We start from the raw sequence: 26,431 nt of genomic DNA, 5'->3' as shown, positions 1-26,431 counted from the left end.
GAGATCCTGCTGCGAACGAATATTCCCCTTTCCCTCTTTGCCAGATGTTGTTAACGTTTGGTAGTAATTAGCTGGACACGCAATCGCTCTACTGACACTCATTTCGAGTCTCCCAGGTGGCCCAGACTTATGGGCCCGGCCGCGAGAGGTCATTGCCTTGACTCCTGTTTTTGGTAGTTCCTTTTTTAGGGGTGATTCGCACCCGCCCGACCCCCGAAGTGGACAGACAAGTCGGCTGGCTGCCAGGGATCAGAGATGGCGAATGTCTAGGCGTTTACATAGCTACGTAATCTAATTTAATTTAATGCGCTACAAACTATCGGTAAAGTATTTAAGCATGAATGTTACTGATTTAAAAAATGTAAGCTTTATACAAAGTACACTTTGTATTTGTAATACAAGGCTACAGATTACGCGGTACATTGTTCTACTGCGTTTGCAATCATTTTTTCTTTAATATACATCCCCCAAGGATAGCCACCACTGGCAGGGATCTGAAAACGCTCTATGCTGTTTGCATGGCGCCGGAACCACCACTATCAAGTGACGCCATAGCATTTGAATTTTCCCCGGAGCAGCGCAAATACCCCAAATGGCCCATAGCCGCTTGGCGTGCGCACAGTTATCGTCGAGCGGTCGTGTCGTCTGAACGTCTCCAGTTGTGGCTTTTCTTTTCCAGCGGGTCGCAGACATCAAGTTAGTGCCAAGTCTTGCCCGAGCTGAGCAATTCGAGTTCAATAATGCGCACTCAAGTGCTAAGTTTTTGTTTAGCCATTTTGCTAATTGTTTGTCTGTTGTAAACAAAAGACGAAATTAGATGCGGGGACCAAGTGCCGTGGATCAGAGATGGGGAGCCGACCGCAGAGGATACGTCGGATTGGCGACAGCCTGCAGATGCTAACCCGGGAAGCCAGGAGCGAAGTGGTGCGCTGCGAACGTAAGTGGTTTTTCCAAAAATGCGCATACGCCATTTGGAACATGATTCAATCATCTAAGATAATGTGCTGAATTCACTGTAAATGTTACCGCGCTTAAACTACAAAATTTGTTATATACACTTCACTAGATAATTTGGTTAGAAAATGATTGATCACCACTATAACTCAACTGGAACCTTGTAACTCTGTAATATATTCATGTACGTCCCACTATCTGCTGGAGATTTGCATAAGGGGACGACGTCATCGCCAGTTTCAACATGGGAGCAAGGAATGATTTGCTTGTTTATCTGTCGGTGGCGAAGACCTTATTATGACATGTGTGGAAATGGATTGAATAGAAATCGTCAGGGCTAGAAATGTTTATCGCCTGCGAAAGCCATTCCAAACCAGGGGAAATACATAGTTGTTATGGTTTTTATTGGGCGCAACGCAGTCTATAAATAAGTTTCTTGGGTGGCAATTGTTTAGTTCGTATTAGCCAAGGTAATAGAAGGTGTTCTTTATGGTTTCCAAATAGGCTTGAAGCGCGATTACGCAAATTATAGATTCGCTGTTACGAACTCTAATATTTGTTGCTTAATACGAATTTATGATACCTATCATGTCATTCAAATCATCATTTTTTAGAAATAAAAAAGGGTTAATAGACTTGTATTTGCGATAAGACCCTGAAAACTAGAACGGCTCCCAAGTGCCGAGCGTTGTTGTTAGATGGAGTTTTGCGTTTAGCATAAGGAACCAGAAAAAAACTAGATGCCTGCCAGGCACGCGATTTGGAGCACTCACATCGACAAGTCCTTCGAAGGCCGTTTGGCCGCTAATTAAGTTCACCTTGGACGTGAAAAAGCGGCGTGTTCTTTCAAGGTCATCGGCGATAATTGCGGCCATGGCAACTGCCCAAAAGCCGAAACAATGGACTTGGAAATAGCACAGGATATTTGTATTTCTATGAATATCGGATTAATGCTCGGTTCTGATTGGGGAGCACAATAATGGAAGACATAAATCGAACTGCGCTTTTGTTTATTTATAAAAATGTATAAATAAACATGATAGGAATAATGAATTTTGCAAATAGCAGGGAAGCATTTGAGGAACTAGCTTTAAAATAAATCTGAGAAAATATAACATGGAAAGGAGTTAAGTAAATGGCAGTAAACCAATTTGTTTTGAATTGTAAACTACGCTGTAAAGTCATTCTCAAAACCCAAATTCGCACCAAACAGAATGTAAAAATAAGACAATGATTTCCCATCCCACGCACGCCGTTGGCTATGAACAAAACAAAAAAACAAGAAAACAGTCAACAACACGAAAGAACCAAATCAAAACAAAGGCCCAAACGAAAACATAGCTGAGCAACCAGTTGCAGATTTTCGAAATCAAAACAAAACCGAAGAAGCTCGCTCTTGAGAGCCCCCTAAAAAACAGAAAAAAATAATAATATAGCGGGCTAGAGCTGTAGATATATCTCTTAGAAGAGCGAATGAGAGCGAGAGAAAGACGAAATCGCTGGAGAATTATGGACTGCCATATAGTCGCCTCAGTGTCTGAACGACAGTCATGAAAGTCGGACGGATTGAGAGCGAATAGAACGCAGAATTTGGAAGCCGTTCGGTGCGGTTTATATTTTTTGGATGCGTGGATTAATTTCGGGTTGGGCACTTAACAAGGCCATCGCTTTTTAGGCAAATCAGTGATAGCAGTGTAAATAGCTGAAACTAATGTTCAATCGGGAGGAAGGCGCCCTCTTTCGTTTCCCAAACCTTGACCTTGGTTCGACAGTTCAGACGGATGTCACTTTTCCCAAACCAAAAACACCCATTCCGAACGACTTTAAGCCACTGAAATGCACATTTGTTTGAGCGCGGGCACCGAAAGGTGTTAATTTCGGTTCGTTACGTATACGTAATGTGACAGGAAAATAGAAATGGAAATTGAAAGCCCGAACAACTGCTGTGCGCGGCAAATGTAAATTGATAGCCAAAGTGTTTGAAATACAATTCTAAATTCGCTTGGGCACCTTTCCTATATACAAACAAATACACCCGCACACTTTCGGTAATTTCAAATCAATTAATCTCAATTATTTCGATCGCTCAAGTGAACAGAATCGATGCAAAATTCGAAAAGTCTCCGCGCTACATTAAGTTTGCTCAAAAGCGGAAGCTAAATTCTTAATCGCATTGTTTTATTATATTTCTTATAAGCTTCTGTGCGCTGTTTTGTAATTCCCTCTTTTTACAAAATGAATTATTTCCCTCATGGCCTGTAAAAACCACATAAGTGAAGAGAAAACGATAAAGATATATCAAAATATATTTTGTTTGTGACTAAAATTAAATATAACAACGAAAGTAATGCAAGATTCGGGCAAATTGAAAGATTATTTTTCCTTATAAATGCGCTAATCTTGATTTCCGTCAGTCACGAAAAATATTTCCAAAAAACCCAAAAAAATAGCTAAACAGATGTAAGGCAAAAACTATTATTGGAAATTTTGTGTATAAATACAAAAAAAATGTGTTGAATACGTTTCGGATGTGATAAAATTAAAAAAAAAAAAAAAAACAATTGCAGCAATTTTAAGCAAAATGGAGCTGATTAAAAAATACAAACAGGGGAAGCTGGCCACCAGTGATATTCGTCATATAAATCGTACGTTAATATGTAAACTATATTAATAATTTAAGTATGCTTATTGTTTTTAGAATATTACTGAGGGCAGCCCTTGGTGCTTAAAATACATTTTTGTGGTCGGCCTTCGGAGGGCTGAACTAAAAACCAAAACAAGACCCATAAAAACACTTAGAAATTCGAATGTCGTGCTGTGGAAAGCCAATTGGTTAAATTTGAGGTGAACTGTCTGCTGCCATTGACAGCAAATGTTCAAGTCAATTAAAGCCATTTCACAGTTTTGTCCATCAGTCATGGAAGCTGCTTTTTGGGGGCGCGTCTTTCAGCATCAATAAACCGATTGGGTATATGTATTCGAATGTTTTGAAAATTGGCAGAGAGCGACCCAATAAATAATTCGATATACGTGAATACACAGTGGGAATTCGGCTTGTCAACTTGTATATAAATTTATTATGTTTTTTCAATTCATCGGACATAGACTAAAGCTGTTGTAATGTTAGTCCTAGATGAAAAACAAGGCCTGCCACCATTTTCAATTCATAGCTAAATGTGCCAATTTTATAAAAATTCAATAGCGTCAATCAACTCATTAAAGGTGCTAAATTGGCCAACAGCGCTAATATAAACTTTGTTGTGTTTGCTTATAAACATTTTCACACTTCTCTTGCTGGGTCTACCGATCTTCTTCCTATATCTGTATATAGTTCATTTGATGCAGCTCTCATCTGTCCATAAGTGGTGGAAAGTTTATTTGAGTGGGCGTAGTTCATAGTACGTATACGCCATGTGGCTCCTGTTAATGGCATTAACAAATTGGCCAAAGTGCCAAACTTCCGGGCGCTGTCGTTTGTAAACAAACACTTAGTCAATGGCGTTAGGAAAATAGCTGCTTAAAATGCTAATTTTAATAAGATTTGTAACATTTTGTAGCTTTTTTGTGTAGACTAATGTTGGTGGCGATTACATTTATAAGCGATTAGTAATATTTATTTATAGTTTTCTCCGTGAGGTTTCGCCTCTTTTGGGCCATATTCAATAACGAAACCTGGCCAAAAGCGATTGAGCTAACGACATAACAACACTGCTGAATACTATTTATCCATGTTCCGCAGATGAGAGCGGATTCATGATGGAAATGATGTCATTCCGTTGGTGCCACTTTTCGACGGATCGTGCAACGCGCAGTAAATCGCTTCATATATATATATGTATACAAAGTCGGTGGCCGGCCAAAAAGCAAAAAACATTCCGCTTAATGCGTTCAAAGCACTTGAGGCATGAAATCTGCGGTAGCATCTCGTGATCTATTCCCTCTATAGATGGGCGAACTTGTAAAATACAGCCGTCCATTATGAACCATCAAATGGAATGGTAATATAATATTTCCCCTGTTTTGACATGTTCCGCCATGGGGCTTTTATTATGCACACCGAGCATAATCGTATATTTATCCACGAATCTGTTTGTTGACTCTGTCAGCGAACTGTTTTCTCTTTATTTCGAGCAATATGCGGGAATATTTGCATCAATTGAAATGAATTTTATTGGGAGGCAGTCACGGTATCGACGTCATCTGAAAATTTTTCGCCCCGACTCGTTAACCGAGCTCTATAACATTTGGCATGATATCATACCGCCGATAGAAACTCACACAAAAGCGTTAATATACGAAGACCAGTTCACAGTTAGCGGTTTCTTACACAAAACAAATATACTCAACAAACCCAGGCGGAATATAACTAGAAAGCCATAAATTATCGAATGGCTAACCTTCAAGCACTGGTGTTTTCCATTCTCAAAATTTCGAAATCCATTGTTCGCAACAGTGCGTATACTTGATCTATGGCTCCATAAATAGTTGATTTTCCGAATGCAGCCATGTCTATGTGCGAACCATTAATTTCAAATTCAAATTTGTCAGCGGTTCGTTTGATAGAACAACATGTTTGCCAAAGCGTGCCAGAGGTTACAAGTATGATTTCATTGTTGTTTTTCATTTTGTGTGTCATATTTAGCATGGGAAATCTAAATTCAAAAAATGAGTAACAAATGGAGAGTCAGTCGCCTGGCTTTTGAATTTGCGTCCAGCTTAATTCTGCAAAGCATATTTTAATGATTATTAAACATTTCAAGGTTGTAAAAAAATAAGAAAAATTTTTATAATTTTTACTAATTTCACTAAAAACTTTTCTCTTTCTTTCAGATATGGTAATATATCTCATGGTCCTGATAGCAGTATTCTCCATTCTATGGAACATATCGCTGAGCATGATATCGGGGGATCTGTACGAGGGAATAGTCAGTGCCAAACTTATCTTCACGGAGCGCAGCCTTGATAAAATGGATGAGCCAAGCAAGGAGATCCTTCATCAGGATTTCATCAAGGCCACCCAGTATGCCTATGGGAGGCAGTATTCCGTGCAGGATGTCACGCCCGAACCGCCGAAAAGCGAGAGCCGTAAGATAGCCTACAATGTACTTGTACCTCAAAATCAATTCCAACTCTTTTTTATTAGAAATCTATAAGTTACCGCATATCTATGAATCAATGGAGAATCGACCGAAATTGGAGCGTCTGATTGCCGAAAAGAAAATGGAGGTAATTTCTAGCTCAACGACTCCACCGCCGAAGATTACATTTAATGCTGAGGCAGATCGTCACTTTTTGAGCACAAGTAAGAGTAAAGCAGCACATTAGCATTATTTTGTTTTAATCAATTTTCTTTTACTGAAGTGTCCATCGATGTGAGGGCCACACTTTGGAATCGAGGCTCCGGAGCTCAGTTTGTCTATATGTTTCCCCTCATATCAGAGATCGTGGCCATTATCTGGACAGCCATGTGTTTGATTTATCAGACAGGCAGCAAAAAGAGCTCGTGAGTATATAGGCTTCAAGCAGGTAGTTCAAGCTCATAATGCTCAAACCCACTCATATTTTTCAGCGTTCTGCCGAAGCCGTGGCGCATTGTGGTGCCCTCCATCGTAATCTTCTCGGTGATGAGCTTGGGCAGCGTAATCTACACGATCCTGACCAACGGCTATCTTAAGCGCCTGTGTGGCCAACTGAGGGAGAATCTCACAGATCCCACTGCCATCACCTGCGGCGATGCCATCGCACTGCTGCGTCCCATCATCCACGACCACAACGTATCCCACGATACATATCTGGAGCTCTTCCGCTGCAGCTACGTGATCAGCATGGTACTGTGGATTGTGGCCCTCCTGGTCATGGTGCTGCGATATGTATTTGCCGTGGACTTTCAGCTGGTGGACATCGATGATATGTTCGATAGCGGTCGAAATGATGTTCCCCAAGTACAGATTCAACCGGTGTACACTGAAGTAGTGCAGCAGAGCAGTCCGCAGCACCAGTCGCAGATGCGTCCGAGATCGGAGGACGACTACCATAGTGCCAGGTCGCGTTTGAGCGATCTTGCAGTGCCACTGCTGGAGGGGCAGAGCCAGTCGCAGGTTCCGCCAACAAGTGTGGCCTAATCCTGCGGCTAGCCAGCAGATCAGCAATCTCAGGTTTACTTTTATACGTTGTGTTAGTGTTTAGTATATAACTAAGGAATATTTTATCAACTAACCCAATATAGGTTAAGCTTTAGAGGTGCCTCTGGTCGAGAGTACTTGATCAATCGATATTTCATTGATATTTTTCAACTTGCTAGCGTAGTGAACTCGTGCCTCGATATCAAATATCAAAAATGTGGTTTAATTGGGGCTACTATAACTTATGTGGTTATGCAACTCAAAGCTAGCATACTCTTGGGCTGATGAATTCAATCTGAGCTTGAGATGCCTTGGTAAGCCACATTGTTCATTTGATTCCTTCGACTTAACCTCTGGTAACTGAAATCCATGAGTTTTATTTAAAATGCAACACAAAACCGAAAACAAGTGCGAATAAAATACAAATATTGCGTATACGAGATAGGAGACTCTTCAAGTTCCAGCTTAAAGCAGTTTCATGGTGATGGTCTTCGTTTCCAGGTAGTTATCCAGTCCATCCTTGCCCAGTTCCCTGCCAATGCCCGAGTGCTTGTATCCGCCGAATGGAGTGGAGGGCAGCACGGCATCATAGCAGTTGATCCACACGGAGCCGGCATCCACATTGTTGGCGAACTTCAGGGCCTTGTTGATGTCATTGGTAATGACGCCGGCGGCGAGACCATATTGCACATTGTTGGCCCGATCGATCATCTCCTCCAGGGAGCTGAACTTGAAGATCGACTGGACGGGGCCAAAGATCTCCTCCTGGGCAATCCGCATATCATCCTTCACGTCCGAGAAGACAGTGGGTTCTACGAAGAAACCGACGTTGCCGATCCTCTTGCCACCAGCCTGCAACTTGGCGCCCTCCTTCTTGCCACTCTCGATGTAGCCCAACACCTTGGTCAGCATGTCATCGTCGATCTGGGGACCCTGCTGCACATTCTCCTCGAAGGGATTGCCCACCTTGCGTGCCTTCGCCTTGGCAGCTGCCTTGGCCACGAACTCGTCGTAGATCTTCTCGTGCACGTAGGTGCGACTGCCGGCACAGCAGCTCTGGCCGTGATTCGAGAACAGCGCCTCGTGGGTGGTTTCCACGGCGAAGTCAACTAATGGGGAAAGCAGGAATTAGGTTTAGGACTTGGTTTCAAGAAGATGAGCCACTTACTGTCCGCATCATCGAAGACCACAACGGGACTCTTGCCGCCCAACTCCAAGGAGACTCTCTTCAAGTTCGACGTGGCTGCAGCCTGCATGACAATCCGTCCTATGTCCACGGAGCCGGTGAAAGCCACCTTGGCAATATCAGGATGCTCACTGATAGCGGCTCCAGCAGTGGGACCAAATCCGTTGACCACATTGATCACACCGGCTGGGAAGCCCGCCTCCTTCGCCAAAGCAGCCATGTGAAGGGCAGTCAGAGGAGTCTGCTCCGCGGGTTTCATGATGATGGTGCATCCGACCGCCAGGGCAGGACCCCACTTCCAGGCCAGCATCAGCAGGGGATAGTTCCAGGGGATGATCTGGCCCACCACGCCCACCGGCTCCTTGCGGGTCATGGAGACAAAGCCCCCAGCGGGAATGGTGTCGCCGAAGAACTTGTCGGTCCAGCCGGCGTAGTATTGCAGCGTCAAGATCGAGTAGGTCACATCAAAGAGGGCCTCGGCGTACGGCTTTCCATTGTCCTGGGTCTCCAAGCTGGCCAGGAAGGCCTTGTCCCGATCCATCAGGGCACAGAGTCTGAAGGAAAATACTATTTAACTTATTCCACGTGGGACGCAGGGGTAAAACTCACTTGTTCATCAGATTGGTGCGCTGCAGAGGACTCAACTTGCGCCATTCCGAGTCGCGATGGAAGGCTTTCTTGGCCGCTTTCACAGCCAGGTCGATGTCAGCCTAACAAAATTATAGAAATAATCAGCAGGTTTATTGTTATGACCATTTCGCCAGCCTATCACTTTCGAGAATGCTGGACTCACCTTATCTCCCTCGGAGACCTTTACAATCTCCTTGGACGTAGCCGGATTGAAAGTGGCAAAGGTCTTGCCCGACACCGAATCAACGAACTCATTGTTGATGAAAAGCTATAAGTAAATGAATTAAGGGTGTTGGAACTTAGTATAAAGCCAGTGGATGCAATGGAATCTTCCCCCACCTGACAGTGATTGGGTTCGCACTGGTCATAAGTATGCTCAAATTTCATACACATTCGTGTGCCAGCCAATTGGTGTGCCAGTAATTTTTGCAATTTGTTCATTGTTACTAGCCCAGTTTGTCAGCAATTACTTATCCGCTCAAACAAGTTATCAACCCTCCGATTGGCCCATTTCAATTTGCCGGCGACACGCGATAATGTAAACACTGTAAAGTGTAATTCCAGTCACGATTCCAAATTGTCGAGTTTGTAAAAAAGCAAAACAGTTGACAATAAACTAAAGTCGTTTGAGGCTGTTAACCGGTGTTGTTTTGAATTACAATTGTTCGTTGGCGATAAGAACGCATAAGTCCACCGTTCTTAAACTTTCAAGATAAAGTCGTCCGCTAATTGCAATCAATTCATTATCAGGGCATTATGAGCCGTTTTTACTTTAAGAAGAAAGTTTACTAGTTGCTGTACTTAAATTTTAAAACCCCAATTAATATTGGAAAGGCAATTGGTTTAGTTTTCCTAATTTTAAATTTCTCATTATTTCGCCATTGAAAAATGTATCGCCCTATAAGATTGTCTCATCCGTATCAGAAAAGGGGCAAGTCTCCTACGAATCTTTCCTTATCAGCATAGAAAACTTCTTACTTATTATTGCTTATTTTTACTGCATCTGTTTATTCTTGGTACCACATCTGTTGATAACAGTTTAAGCTCCCTATATCTATGAGCAAGCCGATTGCTGTTTTTTGAAAAATATTTGTATGCCAAGTATAAGGAGGCCAAAATCGCGAGTATTTGTACATGCATAAATTGCGACACAAACGAGTTTGGTGTGGGCTGAGTTTAAGTAGGCAACTAACTTTAAATCATTTAACTTGTATTATGTGAAGTGCAAGTTTAATGCACTTAGCGCAAGTGCAAGCAATAGGGTCTTGCATTATTTAATAGACAGCTGTCCACAGTATTTATACTCACTTTTGTGTACTTCGGCTTGGCGTTGGGATCGGCCATATTGAGCTCTATATACCTGCACTTTTAAGAACTGGAATATAAACCGGCTGTCTGGGAGACGTCGCGAAACTGAAACTGAAAAGCTGCCAGATGCCGATTTATATAGAGCCCGATAACTCGCTATCAGCGATTCGTTTCGCTCTGGCGTTCATCACATACTCTTTGCTTGTGGTCGTCCTCTGAATTATCTTATGCCGGCCGGCTGCGAGAATACAAGCAAAAGATTTTATATACGAGTGCCCTACAATTTATAGAAAGTGTCCATCGATTTTGTAGTTCATATGGCTAAAGAACTAGCTGTACTGCAATTGTTCATGCTCATACCAACATGTTACACTGTTAAAAATATACATTTTATTTTTGCCATAGTTCGGGATATTGATTTATCACAAACAATTGTTTAAAACATTTGGTTGCAATTTGACCACCGAAAGCTTTTTGTTGTGGTTGGTGTCTTGGATAGATGTCTTATACGGCTTGTGTCTAGGATGTGGTCTTATACGTGAACAATATTCTTTAGCACCCAACAACAATAATTAGATCAACGGGAAATATTAGACTTTTGAAATTCCTTCATTAAATATATTTAACATAGCTTAAGACTATTTATTTGCTAATGTGTTCAGACACTTGTTGTCTGGATAAGCTGTTTGCCATTGTAGTTTTTGATGGGAAAACTTTCGTATTTGTAGGTGCGTTGAACCAGTCCATGATCCAGAAATTTCAGTTTGCTCAGCGACTGCGCAATGTAGTTGCTGAAACAGACCGGCAGCTAAGTATAGATAGATCAATATTGTAACAAACCCACCTGTAGTACTCGTAGTCGTAGCGCAGGTAACTGGAGAATGGCTGCAGTTCCAAGCCATCCGGGCAGATCGGATTGCCATGGAGGCTCAAATACTGCAGATTGGGAAAGAACTTTCTGATCAGGCGCATTGTCGTCGGCAGGTCACTGAACTGGAATCGATAAGAAATCTCAGAGTTTGGCAAGCAATTCTAATATACAGTAATTGCACTGGGATTCTGTGTTTTCACCTCATTTTTGTTGAGCATCAGTACTTCCAATTGCGGCAGTGGGCATGTCAATGTCCTCAAATGAGCCTCATGCATTCGATTGCTGTCCAGGACCAAATGGCGCAGCTGCTCAAAGTCCGCCAACCAAGACAGATCCTTCAGACAATTGTGGCTTAGATCCAGCTGCTCTACATGATCAGCATGGCTCTTAACTAATTCCTGAGGCAGTGTTCGTAAATTCTGTTGCACCACAATGAGCTAAACGGGTAGACAAAATAAATGAGATACGATTTTTAATCTTGGCTAGATAAGCTTGAATTTCCTACTTGGCTGTCGTTATTTGGTGGCTCTTGCATTGCTCTGAGATAAATCGTATATGTGGTTGGCGAGAGCGTTACTGTATCTTTCGGATACCTCACCGGCGATCTCCTCGTGAGCAACTGAAATGAGTGCTCGATTGTGCTGCGGTCGTAGCCGAATGCTTTTGTTTTTAGGCTGTCTCTTTTAAATTTTTTACATACCCTACATAGATGATTTTTCTTGGGAATTTGCGTTTATATGTGAATTTTGTGGATATTATGAATTATAAATTAAGGGAGTTATAAGGGATAAGCAAAGCTCCTTAGAAGATAATCAACGGAATGCAGATAATACATATTTGTTGTTAGGCTATATTCAATGATTATGTACTTGGAATCAACAAACTAAAATTTTGAATCTGTGAAGTATTATTAAGTTGAAACCCTTGACTACAGTACCCTACTCCATATGCTCTTTGTTTGCGTTTAACTTTGTTTGGCTTCTGTGAAGCTTTTTTCCACGTCTGCCGATTTCTTTCATCGCTTGTTCAAGGCGAGAAAGAAAGAAAGGCGCTAGTGATAAGTTATCAAGTTAAATGACAAGTAGATGGCGCCAGCGGGCGACTATGATTGCACATCGAGTATAGGACAAGTGGGCTTAAATACGAGACCACGTTTAGTAACGGCCATTTGGGGGCTAGTCCTTCGGCTGGCTTTAAACCTCTTCAAATCGGAACTGGTCAAGTGCAAGTCGCGCGATAAGTGCTCCATAATGGCAAAGAGCTGGTAAATACATTTTTAATTGCCAACTGGCCGGCAAACAGAGATGACGGCCCACTAAAGAGCCGAAATGAAAAGGCAAATGGAAAGACCTACGCGGCCTGACAAGCATATTTGCTAGTGGCCACACTGCGATTGACTGCAAATGGCAAACAAATTGGTCTGGAGGCTGGGGGCTGGGCAAACTGGTGCCAAACAAAAGGAGATGACAGCGTAGGTAAACAAACCGCGAGATACAAATTGCGGCTCACAGCATTTAGCCGGGCACTCAATTCAATGAAACCCAGCCATACGCACCGGCAGATGGGTAGATACTCATAAAATTTTGCGTATCTTTGAGATACGTGAAAAGTAATCGGCCTGGCTGCTGCCTGACAGCTGTTGCAGATCCCGCGAAAGAAAACCCTTTACCCTTTATGTTTTGACCGCTGTCAGAGACAAAGTATTTGCCACTTGCCTTTGTGCGCTAGCCATGTTATGATTTCCCCTGCTTACACTCTACTTTTGGCCGTAATAAGCGTGTGTGGGACTCTATATATAGGCCTTTGATTGCCGTGCGTCTCAATGGGCATTATAATTCAATGTCAATATTTGGGCACAAGTTAAAGTCCATGGCAAGTGGTCTTCGATTCGGTTAGGCGTTGCCCCTGGAATACAAAAACGTTGTGGGAGTTAGTCCTAGTACCTAAAACTTACCCATTAGAAAATAAAGCCTTTCAAGAATTCCTTAAGCCATTAAGGCTCGTAGTAAAAGCTATAATAACCAGCCGCTGATGACTAATTATCAGCACTTAATTCTATACATATATAAGCTAGGGAAATATTTGACTATCCTGAAATTGAATTTATTTTCTTCATTAAATTGTTGGAGCAGACTGGTATTAGCCTCATTAGCATTGCCATAGGAACCTGGTCACGAAAGCCCGGTAACCACCCTCGTAAATAAAAAGTGCTCGACTTGCTCCAGTTTTAATTACTTCCCACCGGCTGTAAGTGAGTTACATAAAACCGGAGGCGATGTGATAAGGGCCTCGATAATTGTGCTAAAATCGGGTGACCTTGACGAGGCGGGAATGGCAAGTGGTGCAAAAATGCTCTGGTTGTTTGTGGTCTCTAATTAACGAGATAATCGACGACGCCGATCGCAGTAATCATCATCATTATGCTCCTCCGGGCTAGCTATTAAGTCACTTAACCTAACGATTTGTCAACGTATTCAAAACGGGGGGAATGCCAGGGAATAGGACCACATTTGCCTGCCATTTGTCATAATTTACGAAGTGTGGGCTGAAGCCCCAGTTAAATATATAACATCTACTTGCGATCTTTTTTTAATGAACTTTTTGGAGCATGATTTGCATGTTTTGTTTGCAGCTGCCTTTTTATGTTCGGTGTTTGTGGTAAAAGTGAAAAATATCCACTTGCTCTGGAGTGTAATAAAATTATTTAATATGGCTGTCGAGCATTTCTCGGAAATCAGTAAATCATTTTATGGGGAAGTCAAATTTTTACAGCCTGGGTTAATTTGAGGTTTCGGATGTAAGTGAGTGTGATTTTTGTGTTAACTTACCTGGGTGTTAATTGATTTAAATGTCGTCCTATTAAGTAGAAAGTTTAATAGTAGGGCATTCTGCACTTGTGAGATTTCTATCTCTATCATTATATCCACTTAAACCACAAGGTTTGCAGCTGCTTCTACTCCGTTTTTACGTCAAGTGAGCTGCGCATTCTTCGTTGGCGATGGAATGCGCCTCTCCACTGCCAATGGCCAACTAATCGACTTGTGGGTTCACATCTCAATGACAAAGCCCCAAAGTTTGTGCCCCTTCGTGCTGGCCGCAGTGCTTCTTCTATGGCTTTTGCTGTTCGTGGCACTTGAGTGCAACAAGTGGCATGTGAAGTGGCGCATCCCCGGTCGGTCCGTCTATTTTAAGCTGCTCCGATGGAAATTCCCCCCAAGAGGAACGCAGCTCCCCGGCAATGTCAATTTGAAGCGATCGAAGGGCACTGAGAAACAAGACTAAGCCAATGCCAAGAGGAGAAGGGCAGGAGATCGAATATTCGACGCAAATCAATAACTCATCGATGGACGTGCTACTGCACTGTTGACCTGATTTTCACCAAATTTCGAACCGTCGATGACACAATCTGCGGCAGCTCTTTTGGTCTTCCTCACTCTTTTTCTGGCCAGGGATGGAATAAATATTATTCTTATACTCAAGATTATTTTCCTTAAAGAATTTATCAAGCCACTTTCATCCTCCCATTACTAAAGATCAATTTTTGACCCACTTGTTCTTTCTGTACGTTTATTTTTGAGGCTTTCGACTTGTAACTCGTTCAAAATGGAACCAACAGCTAAGAAAAACACTGTTTTTGAAAGCTTAAGACCTCAGCTAACGATCGCTATTAATTTTTGTTGATTCTATAAAATTATTTTTTTTGACAAAATTGTACTTTTTTTAATCGTAAATTTTCGCAAAAATTCGTAAGAATTTTATTTTTATTTTTGAATACCAGCCGACTTAGAATGTTTTTACCAGTCCAACAAGCCATGACAATCTATATTTTGACCATGTTTACCCTCAATTTTGCCTGGTTTACTGATATTTCTAAACAATTTCATAATTTTTCTGTGCCATGTTACAATGTACCATTTATTATGTAAATGTTTTAATAAAGATGATATAATTACACTTTTTGTTGCATATGTTCCGAGTACCATTGCATCCCTACTCTTTTTGGAAGCCGAGCCCTTCTTCCCGCTGTCAGTGCTTGACTCGCTGGGCTTCTTCTTCGGTGGCCAAGTGCACCAATTTCCAAGCGATCGATCGGTGACGTAAAGCCCCAAAACCCTGTTGCCATTGCGTACGCCTCCCAGCTTCTTGTGCCGCCTTTTAGCCATGTGGATGTGGTTATGGCCATAAGCTACATGTGTCCATACAGGCACTCGACATTTCTCCACCTCGCTGCGTCGAGATGCGTCGGCTGCAATTACGATTAATGATTTCTGTGTGTGGACAGCAAGTGGACAAGTGTCTCGATTCAGCTGGTTACTGGGTGTTTACTTAAAATCCCAATGGTTGTGTGCACCAAATCCAATTAAACGCCGCTCGCTATTCACTTTATTTGGGTAGCTGCTGTTTTGTTTTATTACTTATTGTTTCGATTTCGTTTTTGACGTTTAATGTTTGGCTTCAATTTGAAAATTGATTTCGATTTTGATTTTGTTACGATTGTTTCGTAATTGTTGTCGTAGGTGTTGAAAGTGTCCGCCGTCATCGGTTGACAGTTCGGGGGAAATTTGAAACTGGCCTTGAAAAGCCCTTCGTTATTGTGTTATTTTTGGTCTGATGACTTGGTGTATTTATAGCTTTATGAAGGAATTTGTTAGGGTCTAAGAATGGGTTGAAATGCATTGTATTGCAAGCAATGACGCGGATATTTTAAAGAAACCTTTGTTAGTTCCCCACGTACTGAGAAAACATTGAAGATTAATGATACTTAAGAATGAGTAGGAATAATTACATTTGATTTAGAGCTCAAATATACCTAAAAGTTTGTTTTAAAATGTTACGTACATTTACTAGTACTCGTTACGAAATTCCACATGCATATTATGACAGTCACACTTGGTTTAATGTCCTAGCACAACATTTTGTTTTGAGATTCTCTATTCACTATTTGGATTCCCTGTTGATCATGTGACACAACGGATTATCCCTTGACTGGATGCCGGGGAATCACTTGACCCGGCTGGCGAGGAAGTACGAACTGGACAAACAAGTTCCTCGAGGCGTCACATGAATGAAGTTCATCAATGGGACTCGGTCGAGTGTGTAATCGTGGGTCACTTTCGTTTTCGAGCCAGTGATTTAAGTGCGCTCCAATTGTGAAAATAACACTTGGCGCACTTGGCCGAAGGTTGCGGCTGCTGCATCTTTCGAGATGCGAGATACGAGATACGAGCTACAAGATACAAGATACGAGATACTCAGCAGAGAGTGTTACGCATAACGATTTGGGCAAACATTTTTCGCGTTGGCCCAGGGCGTTGATTGTGGACTATGGGGTTGCCCCCTTCTGGGAGATTCGATTTGCTGCCGGGTTTGCTCCAATTTCTCGCTTGTGAGCCCAGGAGACACGTGTCGCAGACCTCTCTCTGCATCCGTATCCGTATCTTCGCTCTGCGCGGCCATCTACTCGCTTTTGGCCAAGTTCATCCGAAGCTCTTCGCGTCTCTTTTGATGCTTAATTAAATTCATTTTTTCTTTTATTTCATTTACCTTTTGTAATGAGATTTTGAGCACTCGCCGCTGCGGACGTCGAATCATATAAATGTGGACCGCGCTGGCCAAGTCAGCATCAGTCGAGCATCGAGCTTCTACATCGAAGCACTTCATCGAGCCAAAGGATTACGGGCTTACTAAGCAGCAAAGGATTTCCGATTACCAGTAGCAATATGCGTGTCTCGTCGCTGTTCGTTGTGTGCGTGGCCTCCCTGGTGGCCACCACTTTGGGTCGTCCTGAGCCCCCATCCCCGTACTCCTACCACGGATTACCTCAGCAGCAGAGCCAGCGGGCTTTGCCACTCAATGGTAAGTGGCGAGAGGATGAATCTAAAAATCCAGATAGGTTAATGCTACATATCAAAATATATCATTATATACATTGAATGATTAATTTCCCAAAGTTCATTGATTCAAATAAGCTTATGAGAAATTACAAATTTGCTTAATATCATCTTAAATTCAATATATAAAAGAAACTTAATTTGTAAATGCTAATATCGTAAATCAAAATATTATTTTCAACCTAAAATAAATCCATACTAATACAAATATCTTTCTTTTCTGGCCAGCTCACCCCGTTCCCCCGCAGATCTACCAGCCACTGCCGCAGGAGCAGTCGTTCGCCAACTTCGCAGCGCCCCAGCAGACCTACTTGCCACCCCAGATGCAACTGAATGCCATCGAGCAAGTGGCTCCTACTGCCGCCGCCGCTGAGCCCCTGAATGCTTACGATGACAGCTACAACATGGCCCACCGTCTGTCTGGAGTCCAGCATGCCAGTGGCTACAACAATGGACCCCAGGAGACCAAGGTGCACAAGCACATCTACGTCCATGTGCCGCCCAAGGACTTCGAGGAGGAGGATGCCATCCAGACCCGCGTTCACCACCAGCAGGGACCCAAGCAGAAGCACTACAAGATCGTGTTCATCAAGGCGCCATCTGCTCCGGCCATCCGTCAGCCAGTGGTGCCACCACCACCACAGAATGAGGAGAAGACTCTGATCTATGTGCTGCACAAGAAGCCCGAGCAGGAGCAGGACATCGTGATCCCGACGCCACCACCCACCAAGCCATCGAAGCCAGAGGTTTACTTCATCAAGTACAAGACCAAGAAGGAGGAGGCCCCCGTCTATGGACCCCCACCTGCAGAGATGGATCCCCGTCACGCCACCGCCGAGGATTTCGCTCCATTGGCCGAGGTCGCCGATGTCCTGCCACCCACCACCTTGGCTCCCGCTCCCGAGCCGGAAGTCGAGCAGCCAGCCATTCCTTCTGCGGTCTACGGACCTCCCACTGCCGCTGCCTATACTGGTGAGGAGATCCAGACCACCTTGTCCGCTCCTGCCAACCAGTACCTGCCCCCCGCCACCGCTCCCGCAGCCCTGGCCATTGAGGAGCCTTCGATGGCGCCCATCGTGGTGGAGGAACAGCCCGAGCAGCGACTGGCTCCTTCCCATGTGCCTGCCACCAGCTACGGTCCTCCCAACCGCTACTTCCTGAAGAAGCTGAAGTGAAGGCCATGGCTCTGAGCTGCTGATGCCTTAGCCAATTTCACAGTTTGTCATAGTCTAATGTCCATTGGATGCACCTCTACCCAATCCCCAGTTCCCAATTCACACATGCACACGTGCCAAACCTCCCCACATGCACATCTCGTTGTTTGTTCGTTTGTACAACTTGTTACATTTGTTTTAATAAAGAGTAGATAATAAATATCGAATTTATAAAAAAAAAACTAAGTGGAATATTCCTCAAACATATTGTGCGCTTTCTTTAAGCGCAGTTAATTCTTTAGGCCAGTTAATTCGTATAAAACGCAGTGGACCAACATTGGATTGCGCATTTCAGTGATTTAATGTTGGCTCATGCCGGCTATTATAATAATTGACCCTGTGAGAGGACGTGATCTTGGCGAATTTACAGCCTGCTTAATTGCGTTACGTTTTGTTAATTTCTGCGGTAGGCCCAATTTCGACGGCTTTCCGCCTTGCTGTGCGCAGAAACAAATCGTAAAGTAATGGCCAAAATGGCATAGAGTTTAGTGTTTAGTGTTCAGTGGGTTTTGGCCGCAGCAACATGTTGCTAGCATTTCCCGCCAAGTCCAACAGTTGGCTGTGGGTTTTGGTGCCTGCGCAAAGCGATGTGGCGACATGTGGATGGAAAAGCCGGGCACAGGAGCACGAGGAGCTGCCTTTGCCGACCATCCTCTAGTGGTTCGTGCCCGAGTTTCGTGGCCGGTTGATCAGTCAGTCCGGATGCCCATTCAGTTCGCTTTTTGTGCTCGCGCGAATCGCATCGCTGGGTGTTCCTTCGCTTCTGTCGGTCGTCCCGCGTCTTGTTAGCGAATTCCGTATTCAAACCTATAAGCCCATTAAAAACACGCATTTCATTCAATTTGCTGAGTGGCAATAAGTAGCGACAGTACAATCAGTAAAAAATAAACAGGCGACTAAAATCACGCGTCGAACACTGCGTATACGCAATACGGCAACTGAGTGAGTGCAAGTGAATTTGTGTGCCATTGTTTCGGGTCATTACATCTGGCATTGGCATTGACATTGGCAGTCTCGACGACTGGAAGTGCCCTCCTTGGTGGCTCCCGTTGAATCCACCGCACTGCTCCAGGTGAGTTGTAATGAGCTCTGTTTACCTGCTAATCAGCTTGTCCTCTCCGCCGGCAAATGTCGGCGAGCTTGTTGTTTCCGCTCGTTAGCATTTGGCTGAGTTTCACACATCTGCTCGGGCGTTTGGTTCTGGTTGGGATTAACTCCGGACACATGACAATAATTCACGGACAGGTTTCAGACCAACCTTCCTGCTAAAGAGTGCCGTTCCAAACTAGATTCATCAGCCACTCAGGACAAAAGCCAGTCAGTTTAACTAATAAGCTGATGAAAATAAAATTCCATAAGAAATGTGTATTATTCCCATCCCGTAGCATCATCAATCAGCAGTTGCTTGAGTTGCAGCTGCACCAGTTTAGTTGGGCATAAATAACATAACACATACGCAACGTTGTCGCTGCTTTCGTTGCAAGCGTTGCATGAAATGGACTTAAGCAGTCTTATCTCCAAATACTTCTATCCATTTTCCTTTGGTGGACAACCATACTTGGTCGGACTAATTGTAAATTATGCGGGATGAGCCCAAATTGGCGCAGTTCCTTTCACCAACTTTCTTGTGCCTTGGGCTGCCATTGTTGAACATGAATACCTATATTATTATTAAATTCTTTGATTATATGTGGAGGCTTCTTTAAGCTTGCAGCTTTAATGGACTTGTGTTACTTGAACGGTTATATCACTTGAGCCTTTTTATCTTATTTACCAACCCAGCTTTTATTTTGCATTTATGTCGGTAAGCGCAATATGTCATTGTTTTAACTGCTTGTTTGCCGGCATGTTGCGATTCTGGCTTATTAATTCGTAAAACCGTTTCCGATCTGAGGCATTCGAATATGTATGTATGTTCGAATAACGATAGGAGCATAATTTGTCCATCACTTCAAAAAACATCCTAAGTCACATAATATATAATACACATAATTCAGTGCCAGACACTCGACTTATTTTCTTCTTATTTTTTTTGCATTACTGCTCCTTTCGGACACGATTTTTCAATTAGCCACCTTCAATTATAATTCTTTGCTTGCTTATAATAAAGAACATTTTTATGAAATTTAAATGAGGAAGCATGCTGCTCAAGTGGATTAATCTTCTGTTTTCAGTGACGTTTTTTAGGTCTGTTTTATTTACCAGAAATTGTTTTTTCTTTAAAGCACTTAAAATATAGTAAGATAAAAAAACAATATTCCAGCAATAAGGTTCATTTGTTTACACTGAAAATATGCACAAACACAGGGGCGAAACTTTTTTGTTTATTGACTGTGTGTATAAAAACTGAAAATTGTATTTTAGGAGAGAAATTAAGTTTGTGAGCTTATCTCAAACAATCTGCAAGATGCACTTGACCAACCCGGCTTTTAATATTGAAAATTCTTTTCCTAAAAGTTTGCTTTTGCCCGAGCAAACGGATTTGTTTGACTAACAAAAAGTTTCAAGTCATTCTGAGCCAAATTTCGATGCCTTTTTCAATCAGCGGAATGCAATGGCATTTCAAACCGACTAAGCTGGAATTCGGCATTTTTCTGGTTAAATTAAGGTTCACATGAAATGCAACTGTTGTGTCTCAGGAAAAAAACAGCTTGATGACTTTTTACGCTTCAATAAACTAATTTTAGATCGAAAATACTTTTTGAAGAAAATACAAAATGATTTAAGAAAAGTTTTCTGCTTGACAAAATAAATAATACACATTAAATTACCTGAGACATTTTTTAGATGACACACTTGTCCACTTGCAGTTAGCTTTACCCAAGGACTGATATCATTAGGCGGTGGCAAGTGACCATTAGGTCATTTGGGATAAAAAACCACCAGAAACAGGCATTCGCTTATCCAAAAGAGGTAACCAACAAAAGATTGTCCTTTAAACAACATAAACAACAATAACGATTGCTAAGTTCAATCAGCAATACCCGAATATTCTATAACATCTAATAAGACCACGGAATTCTAAAGGACCCTAACTGTGGGCAGCAAACTGGTTTGGATGAATAAGAGGTTTTCGGGGAATGGAATATTTTGGGCTTAAAGGCTAAAGGCATGCCATTTAAACTCTCTCAAAAACCAACAAATGATGCAGGGATTTGTTCCTATGTAAATGCAATAGCTGTTGTCATCGGGATGTGCAGAAATTTAGTCGGAAGCCACCGCTTAAACATGGGAATAAAAGTAACTGATGAAAATATGCAAATCACTTGGCACAAAGTGTGAATTCAACCGAGAATAACACAGGTTTTCCTTTGATGAAAACATTCTTGTAATTCGGGTTGTCTTGTAAAAGAAACCTTTCAAGTTGTCCCTTTTATTGCAGTCTTACATGGCTACATTGTTGTTTGCCAATGATTATTTAAGCTCTAAAAATAATAATATTGCTGAGTCACTTGTCAGTGGTTTTTCTCACATATTTTCTATTTGCCACTTATAAAGGAACATATGTAAGTTCTTTAAGATAAAGTCATCACTCTATCTTATCAATAGTTACAAAAGTGCTAATGGAGCTGCAATATAAAAGCCGGAATTGCATAGGGCAGCTTTCATTGTAGGAATATAAGGAAATGGAGTTGCAACTAGGTCGGAAGTATTACAAAGGTGAGAACCAACAAGGAAAATCAAAAATAATTTAAAAGAAGCTCATGTACTTCACCCAATTTAGTGTTTTGTATTTTGGCATGGATATACCTGATGCATCCTTCGTTTGGATCCATTATCAAGGACTCTGTTAAATGTACCGAGGGCTCAGTAGCTGCGGACACGGATGACTGTGCCAGTTACTTTCAGTGTATCGACGATGAAACTGTACACTTAAATTGTGCCAATGGAAGTTATTTTGAAGCGAATAATGAAATCTGCGTGGTGGATGAGTTTGGTGTGTGCCCTACATCACGCAGATTATGTTTCGATGGAGATATTTTTGGGGATGAGAATGATTGCATTTCCTACGTTAAGTGTATTCACGGAGATCTGGTAAAACAAAAGTGTCCTGCCGGGAGTTACTTTAATGTAATATCTAAAAACTGCCGGCTGTCCCGAACTGGATTCTGTGCATCTCAAAAAGAGATATGTTTGGAGGGAGAACTGCAAGTGGACTCCGAAGACTGTGCCGGCTACATGGAGTGCTTGAATGGTGACCTTGTGAAGAAGAAGTGTCCCATTGGTAGCTACTTTGAGCCCATATTCAAACTCTGCCAGGTGGATGAAAATGGTGTGTGTTCGTCCTCTTCAAACGAATGTACAGATGAAGAAGTTCAGGTGGATCCAACTAACTGCGCTGGGTATTTCAATTGCGAAAATGGAAAACTAGAAACTAAAACTTGTCCCAGTGGCACATACTTTGAGCCCACATATAAAACTTGCATTGTCGACTTAAAAGGAGTGTGTGTGGAGCCACCAGCTAAATGCACCGAAGGAGACCTTGTTATAGATCCTAATAACTGTGCCGGATATCTGAAATGCATCGATGAAGAGTTCGTGGAGGAGAAGTGTCCAGCTGGTACCTACTACGATTCCAAGCTGGAGACGTGTACAGTGGACACTGAGGGCGTTTGTGTTACAATCAGAAAACTTTGTGCCGAAGGACTGCGCGAAAAGGATCCCAAGGATTGCGCTGCGTACACACAATGCATTCGAGGTGCGGTCGAAATTCTGAGGTGTGATTCTGGCAGATATTTCAATGCGACCCAAGCAGAGTGCCTCATTGATGTGGATGAAGTCTGCGTTAAGTCAACAGTCGAATATGACAAGGATTTGGTACAGTTTCGGAATTCGGAGAGTACTAGTGGTGATTTGCAGGAAACTACGAATAGGGATAGTACAGTTGCGGATTTTAGTACAGGTAGTTCAATTGCTGATTTCAAAGGATATTCAGACTCGAATCCATATACGGAAAGTACTACAAGCGATGTTCCTCTAAGCACAGAGATTTCTACTCCAACTCATCTAGATCTGCAGTTCACCACCTTGGATAGAGAACGTTTCATCGATTTGTATAAAGTGTATCTAAAGTCAGGGGATGAAAATGTCGGCAATGAAGAATATAATCACTATAATGAAAGTACTACTACCAACTCAGATCAGAAAACAGAGAGCACTGATGCAGATTTTCAATCTACTGATTCTTCTCTGCTAGAGCTTACATCCCAAAACGCCTGTATCTTTGACTTGAATGGAGATTGTGTTGACCAATCCACAAGGTGCACAGAAGGAAAGAAGCAACGAGATATCAACAACTGCGCAGGATACCTGAAATGCATCGAAGGAGTATTTGTGAAGGAGGAGTGCCCCGATAGGACCTACTATGATTACAATTCGGATGAGTGCCTCATTGATGTGGATAAAGTGTGCGTTAAGTCAAGAGTGGAATATGAGAAAGATTTGTTGAAACTTCAGTATTCCGTGAGTACTAGTGGTGATTTGCAGGAAAGTACGAGTACGGATAGCACAGTTGCGGATTTTAGTACAGATAGTTCAATTGCTGATTTCAAAGGATATTCAGACTCGAATCCATATACGGAAAGTACTAGCTATGTCCCTTTAAGCACGGAGAGATATACTTCCGATTGGCAAACAGCTGATTTAGATCTGCAGTTCACTACTTTAGATAGGGAATGCCTCACCCATTTGTATAAAATATGTCTAAAGTCAGGGGATGAATATTACAGTAATGAAGGACATCATCAATATGAAAGTACTACTACCGACTCAGTTCAGAAAACCGAGAGTACTGATGCAGATTTCCAATCTACATCCCAAATCTCATGTATCTTTGACTTGAATGGAGATTGTGTTAACCAATCCATAAGCTGCACAGAAGGAAATAAGCGTCGAGATATCCACAACTGCGCAGGATACCTGAAATGCATCGAAGGAGTATTTGTGAAGGAGGAGTGCCCCGATAGGACCTACTATGATTACAATTTGGATGAGTGCCTCATTGATGTGGATAAAGTGTGCGTTAAGTCCAGAGTTGCTTATAAAAAGTATTTCCTAAAATTTCAGTACTCGGAGAGTACTAGTGGTGATTTGCAGGAAAGTACGAATAGGGATAGTACAGTTGCGGATTTTAGTACAGGTAGTTCAATTGCTGATTTCAAAGGATATTCAGATTCGAATCTATATACTCGTACGGAAAGTACTACAAGCGATGTTCCTGTAAGCACGGAGAGTTCTACTTCCGATTGGCAAGCAACAGATCTAGATCTGCAGTTCACCACCTTAGATAGAGAATGCCTCACCCATTTGTATAAAATGTGTCTAAAGTCAGGGGATGAGAATTACAGTAATGAAGAACATCATCTATATGAAAGTACTACTACCAACTCAGTTGAGAAAACCGAGAGTACTGATGCAGATTTCCAATCTACTGATTCTTCTCTGCTAGAGCTTACATCCCAAAACGCCTGTATCTTTGACTTGAATGGAGATTGTGTTGACCAATCCACAAGGTGCACAGAAGGAAAGAAGCAACGAGATATCAACAACTGCGCAGGATACCTGAAATGCATCGAAGGAGTATTTGTGAAGGAGGAGTGTCCCGATAGGACCTACTATGATTACAATTTGGATGAGTGCCTCATTGATGTGGATAAAGTGTGCGTTAAGTCAAGAGTGGAATATGAAAAAGATTTGTTAAAACTTCAGTATTCCGAGAGTACTAGTGGTGATTTGCAGGAAAGTACGAATACGGATAGTACAGTTGCGGATTTTAGTACAGATAGTTCAATTGCTGATTTCAATCGATATACGGATCCATATACGGCAAGTACTAAGACTGATGTTCCTCTTAGCACGGAGAGTTCTACTTCCGGTTCGCAAACAACTAGAGCAGATCTGCAGTTCACCACCTTGGATAGAGACTTCAATCTGGAAAACAGTACCGTCACTTGTGTCTATAACAATACATTGGTAATCGAAGGAATTCGAGAGGTAGATCCCCAGGATTGCGCTGGATACATAGAATGCTTTGGAGGTGAGGCTAAGAAGCTTAAGTGTGATTCTGGCAGATACTTTAATGTTACCCAAAGAGAGTGCTCCATTGATGTGGATGAAGTCTGTTTAAAGTTAGATATGACAACTACTGAGTCTACTCCAAATTTTACCACTACTATCGACCCGTATGCCAAATGCAGTGATGGTCAGCGTAAGTTAGATCCCAATAACTGTGCAGGATTCCTGAAGTGTGTCGATGGAGAACTGCATGAGGAAACGTGTCCCAGTGGCTTCTTTTATAATTCCACATCGAAAAACTGTTTGGTTGATATTCGTGCTACTTGTGTCACTAATATCAAATTTTGCATAGAAGGAGTCCGCGAAGAGGATCCCAATAATTGCGCTGGTTACAGACAATGCATTAGTGGTGTGGTCCAAAATCTGAGATGTCCCTTTGGACAATACTTTAATGTGGCGGAACGAGATTGTCTCAATGATGTGCATCAAGCATGTGCAAGGACGGAAGTGGATCCCAACCCAGATAAGGTGCTACACAATGACACTGGTCCTCCTCTGACCATACCCGATGAGTCCTGCATCTTGGACATCAATGGGGCTTGTGTTGATCCTCTTGCAAAATGCACAGAAGGACAGGTTAAGTTAGATCCTAATAATTGCGCAGGATACCTCAAATGTAAAAATGGTGAACTCATTGAGGAACTTTGCCCAAGTGGCTTCTACTACGATCTGCAATTAATGGTTTGCTTGGTAGATAGAAGAGGCATTTGCGTCACAAATATACAAGTTTGCGATGAAGGAGCAATTGAAGAGGATCCCTACGACTGTGCTGGATACAGGCAATGCATTGGAGGTCAGGTCGCAAAACTTAAATGTCCGTTTGGCAGTTATTTTAATTTGTTCGTGAGAGATTGCCTTATTGACGTGGATGAAATCTGCGTAAGGAAAGAATACAATTATGTCGAGTAATAATGTGCAATTGATTAGTTCTGCAAGTATTTCTATATGATAAGATAAAAATATATAAATCTAAAAAAGAAAGAAGAGAAGAGGAAAGAAAAGAAACAGTATATGCTCTAATCAGGGCAACGACTTTTCCAACCTGATAATTTCATATAACGTAGTCTATTGATTTCGCATGAATAATAAATATGCAGGCATGATAAGTTCCAAGTATATAAATCTAGTTAATTGGGAAGTAGCCATTTGGTAACCGGGACTTTTCGGAAAGTTTTTGATTG

The 26,431-nt window shown here is 42.2% G+C and overlaps 5 protein-coding genes across 7 annotated transcripts; 3 read left to right on the top strand and 2 right to left on the bottom strand.

Annotated features, from left to right (window-relative positions):
- The first annotated feature begins 605 nt into the window (after positions 1–605).
- LOC6555047 lies at positions 606–7,226 on the top strand. 3 transcript variants are annotated; one of them, XM_026983133.1, is made up of 6 exons: positions 606–696; positions 808–937; positions 5,785–6,039; positions 6,098–6,256; positions 6,316–6,457; positions 6,524–7,226. In XM_026983133.1, the coding sequence occupies exons 2-6, from the start codon at positions 847–849 to the stop codon at positions 7,074–7,076; spliced, it is 1,200 nt and encodes a 399-aa protein (XP_026838934.1). In that variant the 5' UTR covers positions 606–696; positions 808–846; the 3' UTR covers positions 7,077–7,226. The 3 variants fall into 3 exon arrangements, with proteins under 3 accessions (XP_026838934.1, XP_001981617.1, XP_026838937.1); XM_001981581.3 differs by having other exon boundaries at positions 606–937; XM_026983136.1 differs by lacking the exons at positions 606–696; positions 808–937 and adding an exon at positions 3,528–3,599.
- A 190-nt stretch (positions 7,227–7,416) lies between these two features.
- Positions 7,417–10,329, bottom strand: LOC6555046 (aldehyde dehydrogenase X, mitochondrial). The gene is made up of 5 exons (XM_001981580.3): positions 10,201–10,329; positions 9,056–9,160; positions 8,872–8,972; positions 8,245–8,816; positions 7,417–8,185 (listed from the first exon to the last, which is right to left on the bottom strand). The coding sequence occupies exons 1-5, from the start codon at positions 10,234–10,236 to the stop codon at positions 7,542–7,544; spliced, it is 1,458 nt and encodes a 485-aa protein (XP_001981616.1). The 5' UTR covers positions 10,237–10,329; the 3' UTR covers positions 7,417–7,541.
- Positions 10,330–10,788: 459 nt separating this feature from the next.
- On the bottom strand, positions 10,789–11,720 carry LOC6555045 (leucine-rich melanocyte differentiation-associated protein). The gene is made up of 4 exons (XM_001981579.3): positions 11,577–11,720; positions 11,272–11,508; positions 11,045–11,193; positions 10,789–10,991 (listed from the first exon to the last, which is right to left on the bottom strand). Exons 1-4 carry the CDS (start codon positions 11,604–11,606, stop codon positions 10,859–10,861), a joined length of 549 nt encoding a protein of 182 aa, XP_001981615.1. The 5' UTR covers positions 11,607–11,720; the 3' UTR covers positions 10,789–10,858.
- A 4,944-nt stretch (positions 11,721–16,664) lies between these two features.
- On the top strand, positions 16,665–18,343 carry LOC6555044 (extensin). Its single transcript, XM_001981578.3, has 2 exons — positions 16,665–16,927; positions 17,191–18,343. The coding sequence occupies exons 1-2, from the start codon at positions 16,792–16,794 to the stop codon at positions 18,135–18,137; spliced, it is 1,083 nt and encodes a 360-aa protein (XP_001981614.1). The 5' UTR covers positions 16,665–16,791; the 3' UTR covers positions 18,138–18,343.
- A 3,459-nt stretch (positions 18,344–21,802) lies between these two features.
- Positions 21,803–26,230, top strand: LOC6555043. The gene is made up of 5 exons (XM_026981385.1): positions 21,803–21,836; positions 21,901–22,973; positions 23,250–23,573; positions 24,516–24,522; positions 24,667–26,230. Exons 1-5 carry the CDS (start codon positions 21,803–21,805, stop codon positions 26,157–26,159), a joined length of 2,931 nt encoding a protein of 976 aa, XP_026837186.1. The 3' UTR covers positions 26,160–26,230.
- Positions 26,231–26,431: the final 201 nt, after the last annotated feature.

The sequence above is a fragment of the Drosophila erecta genome, unplaced genomic scaffold, assembly GCF_003286155.1.
Source record: "Drosophila erecta strain 14021-0224.00,06,07 unplaced genomic scaffold, DereRS2 tig00000000-arrow-pilon, whole genome shotgun sequence".
Classification (NCBI taxonomy): Eukaryota; Metazoa; Arthropoda; class Insecta; order Diptera; family Drosophilidae; genus Drosophila; species Drosophila erecta.
This window is presented reverse-complemented; position numbering and strand designations above follow the sequence as displayed.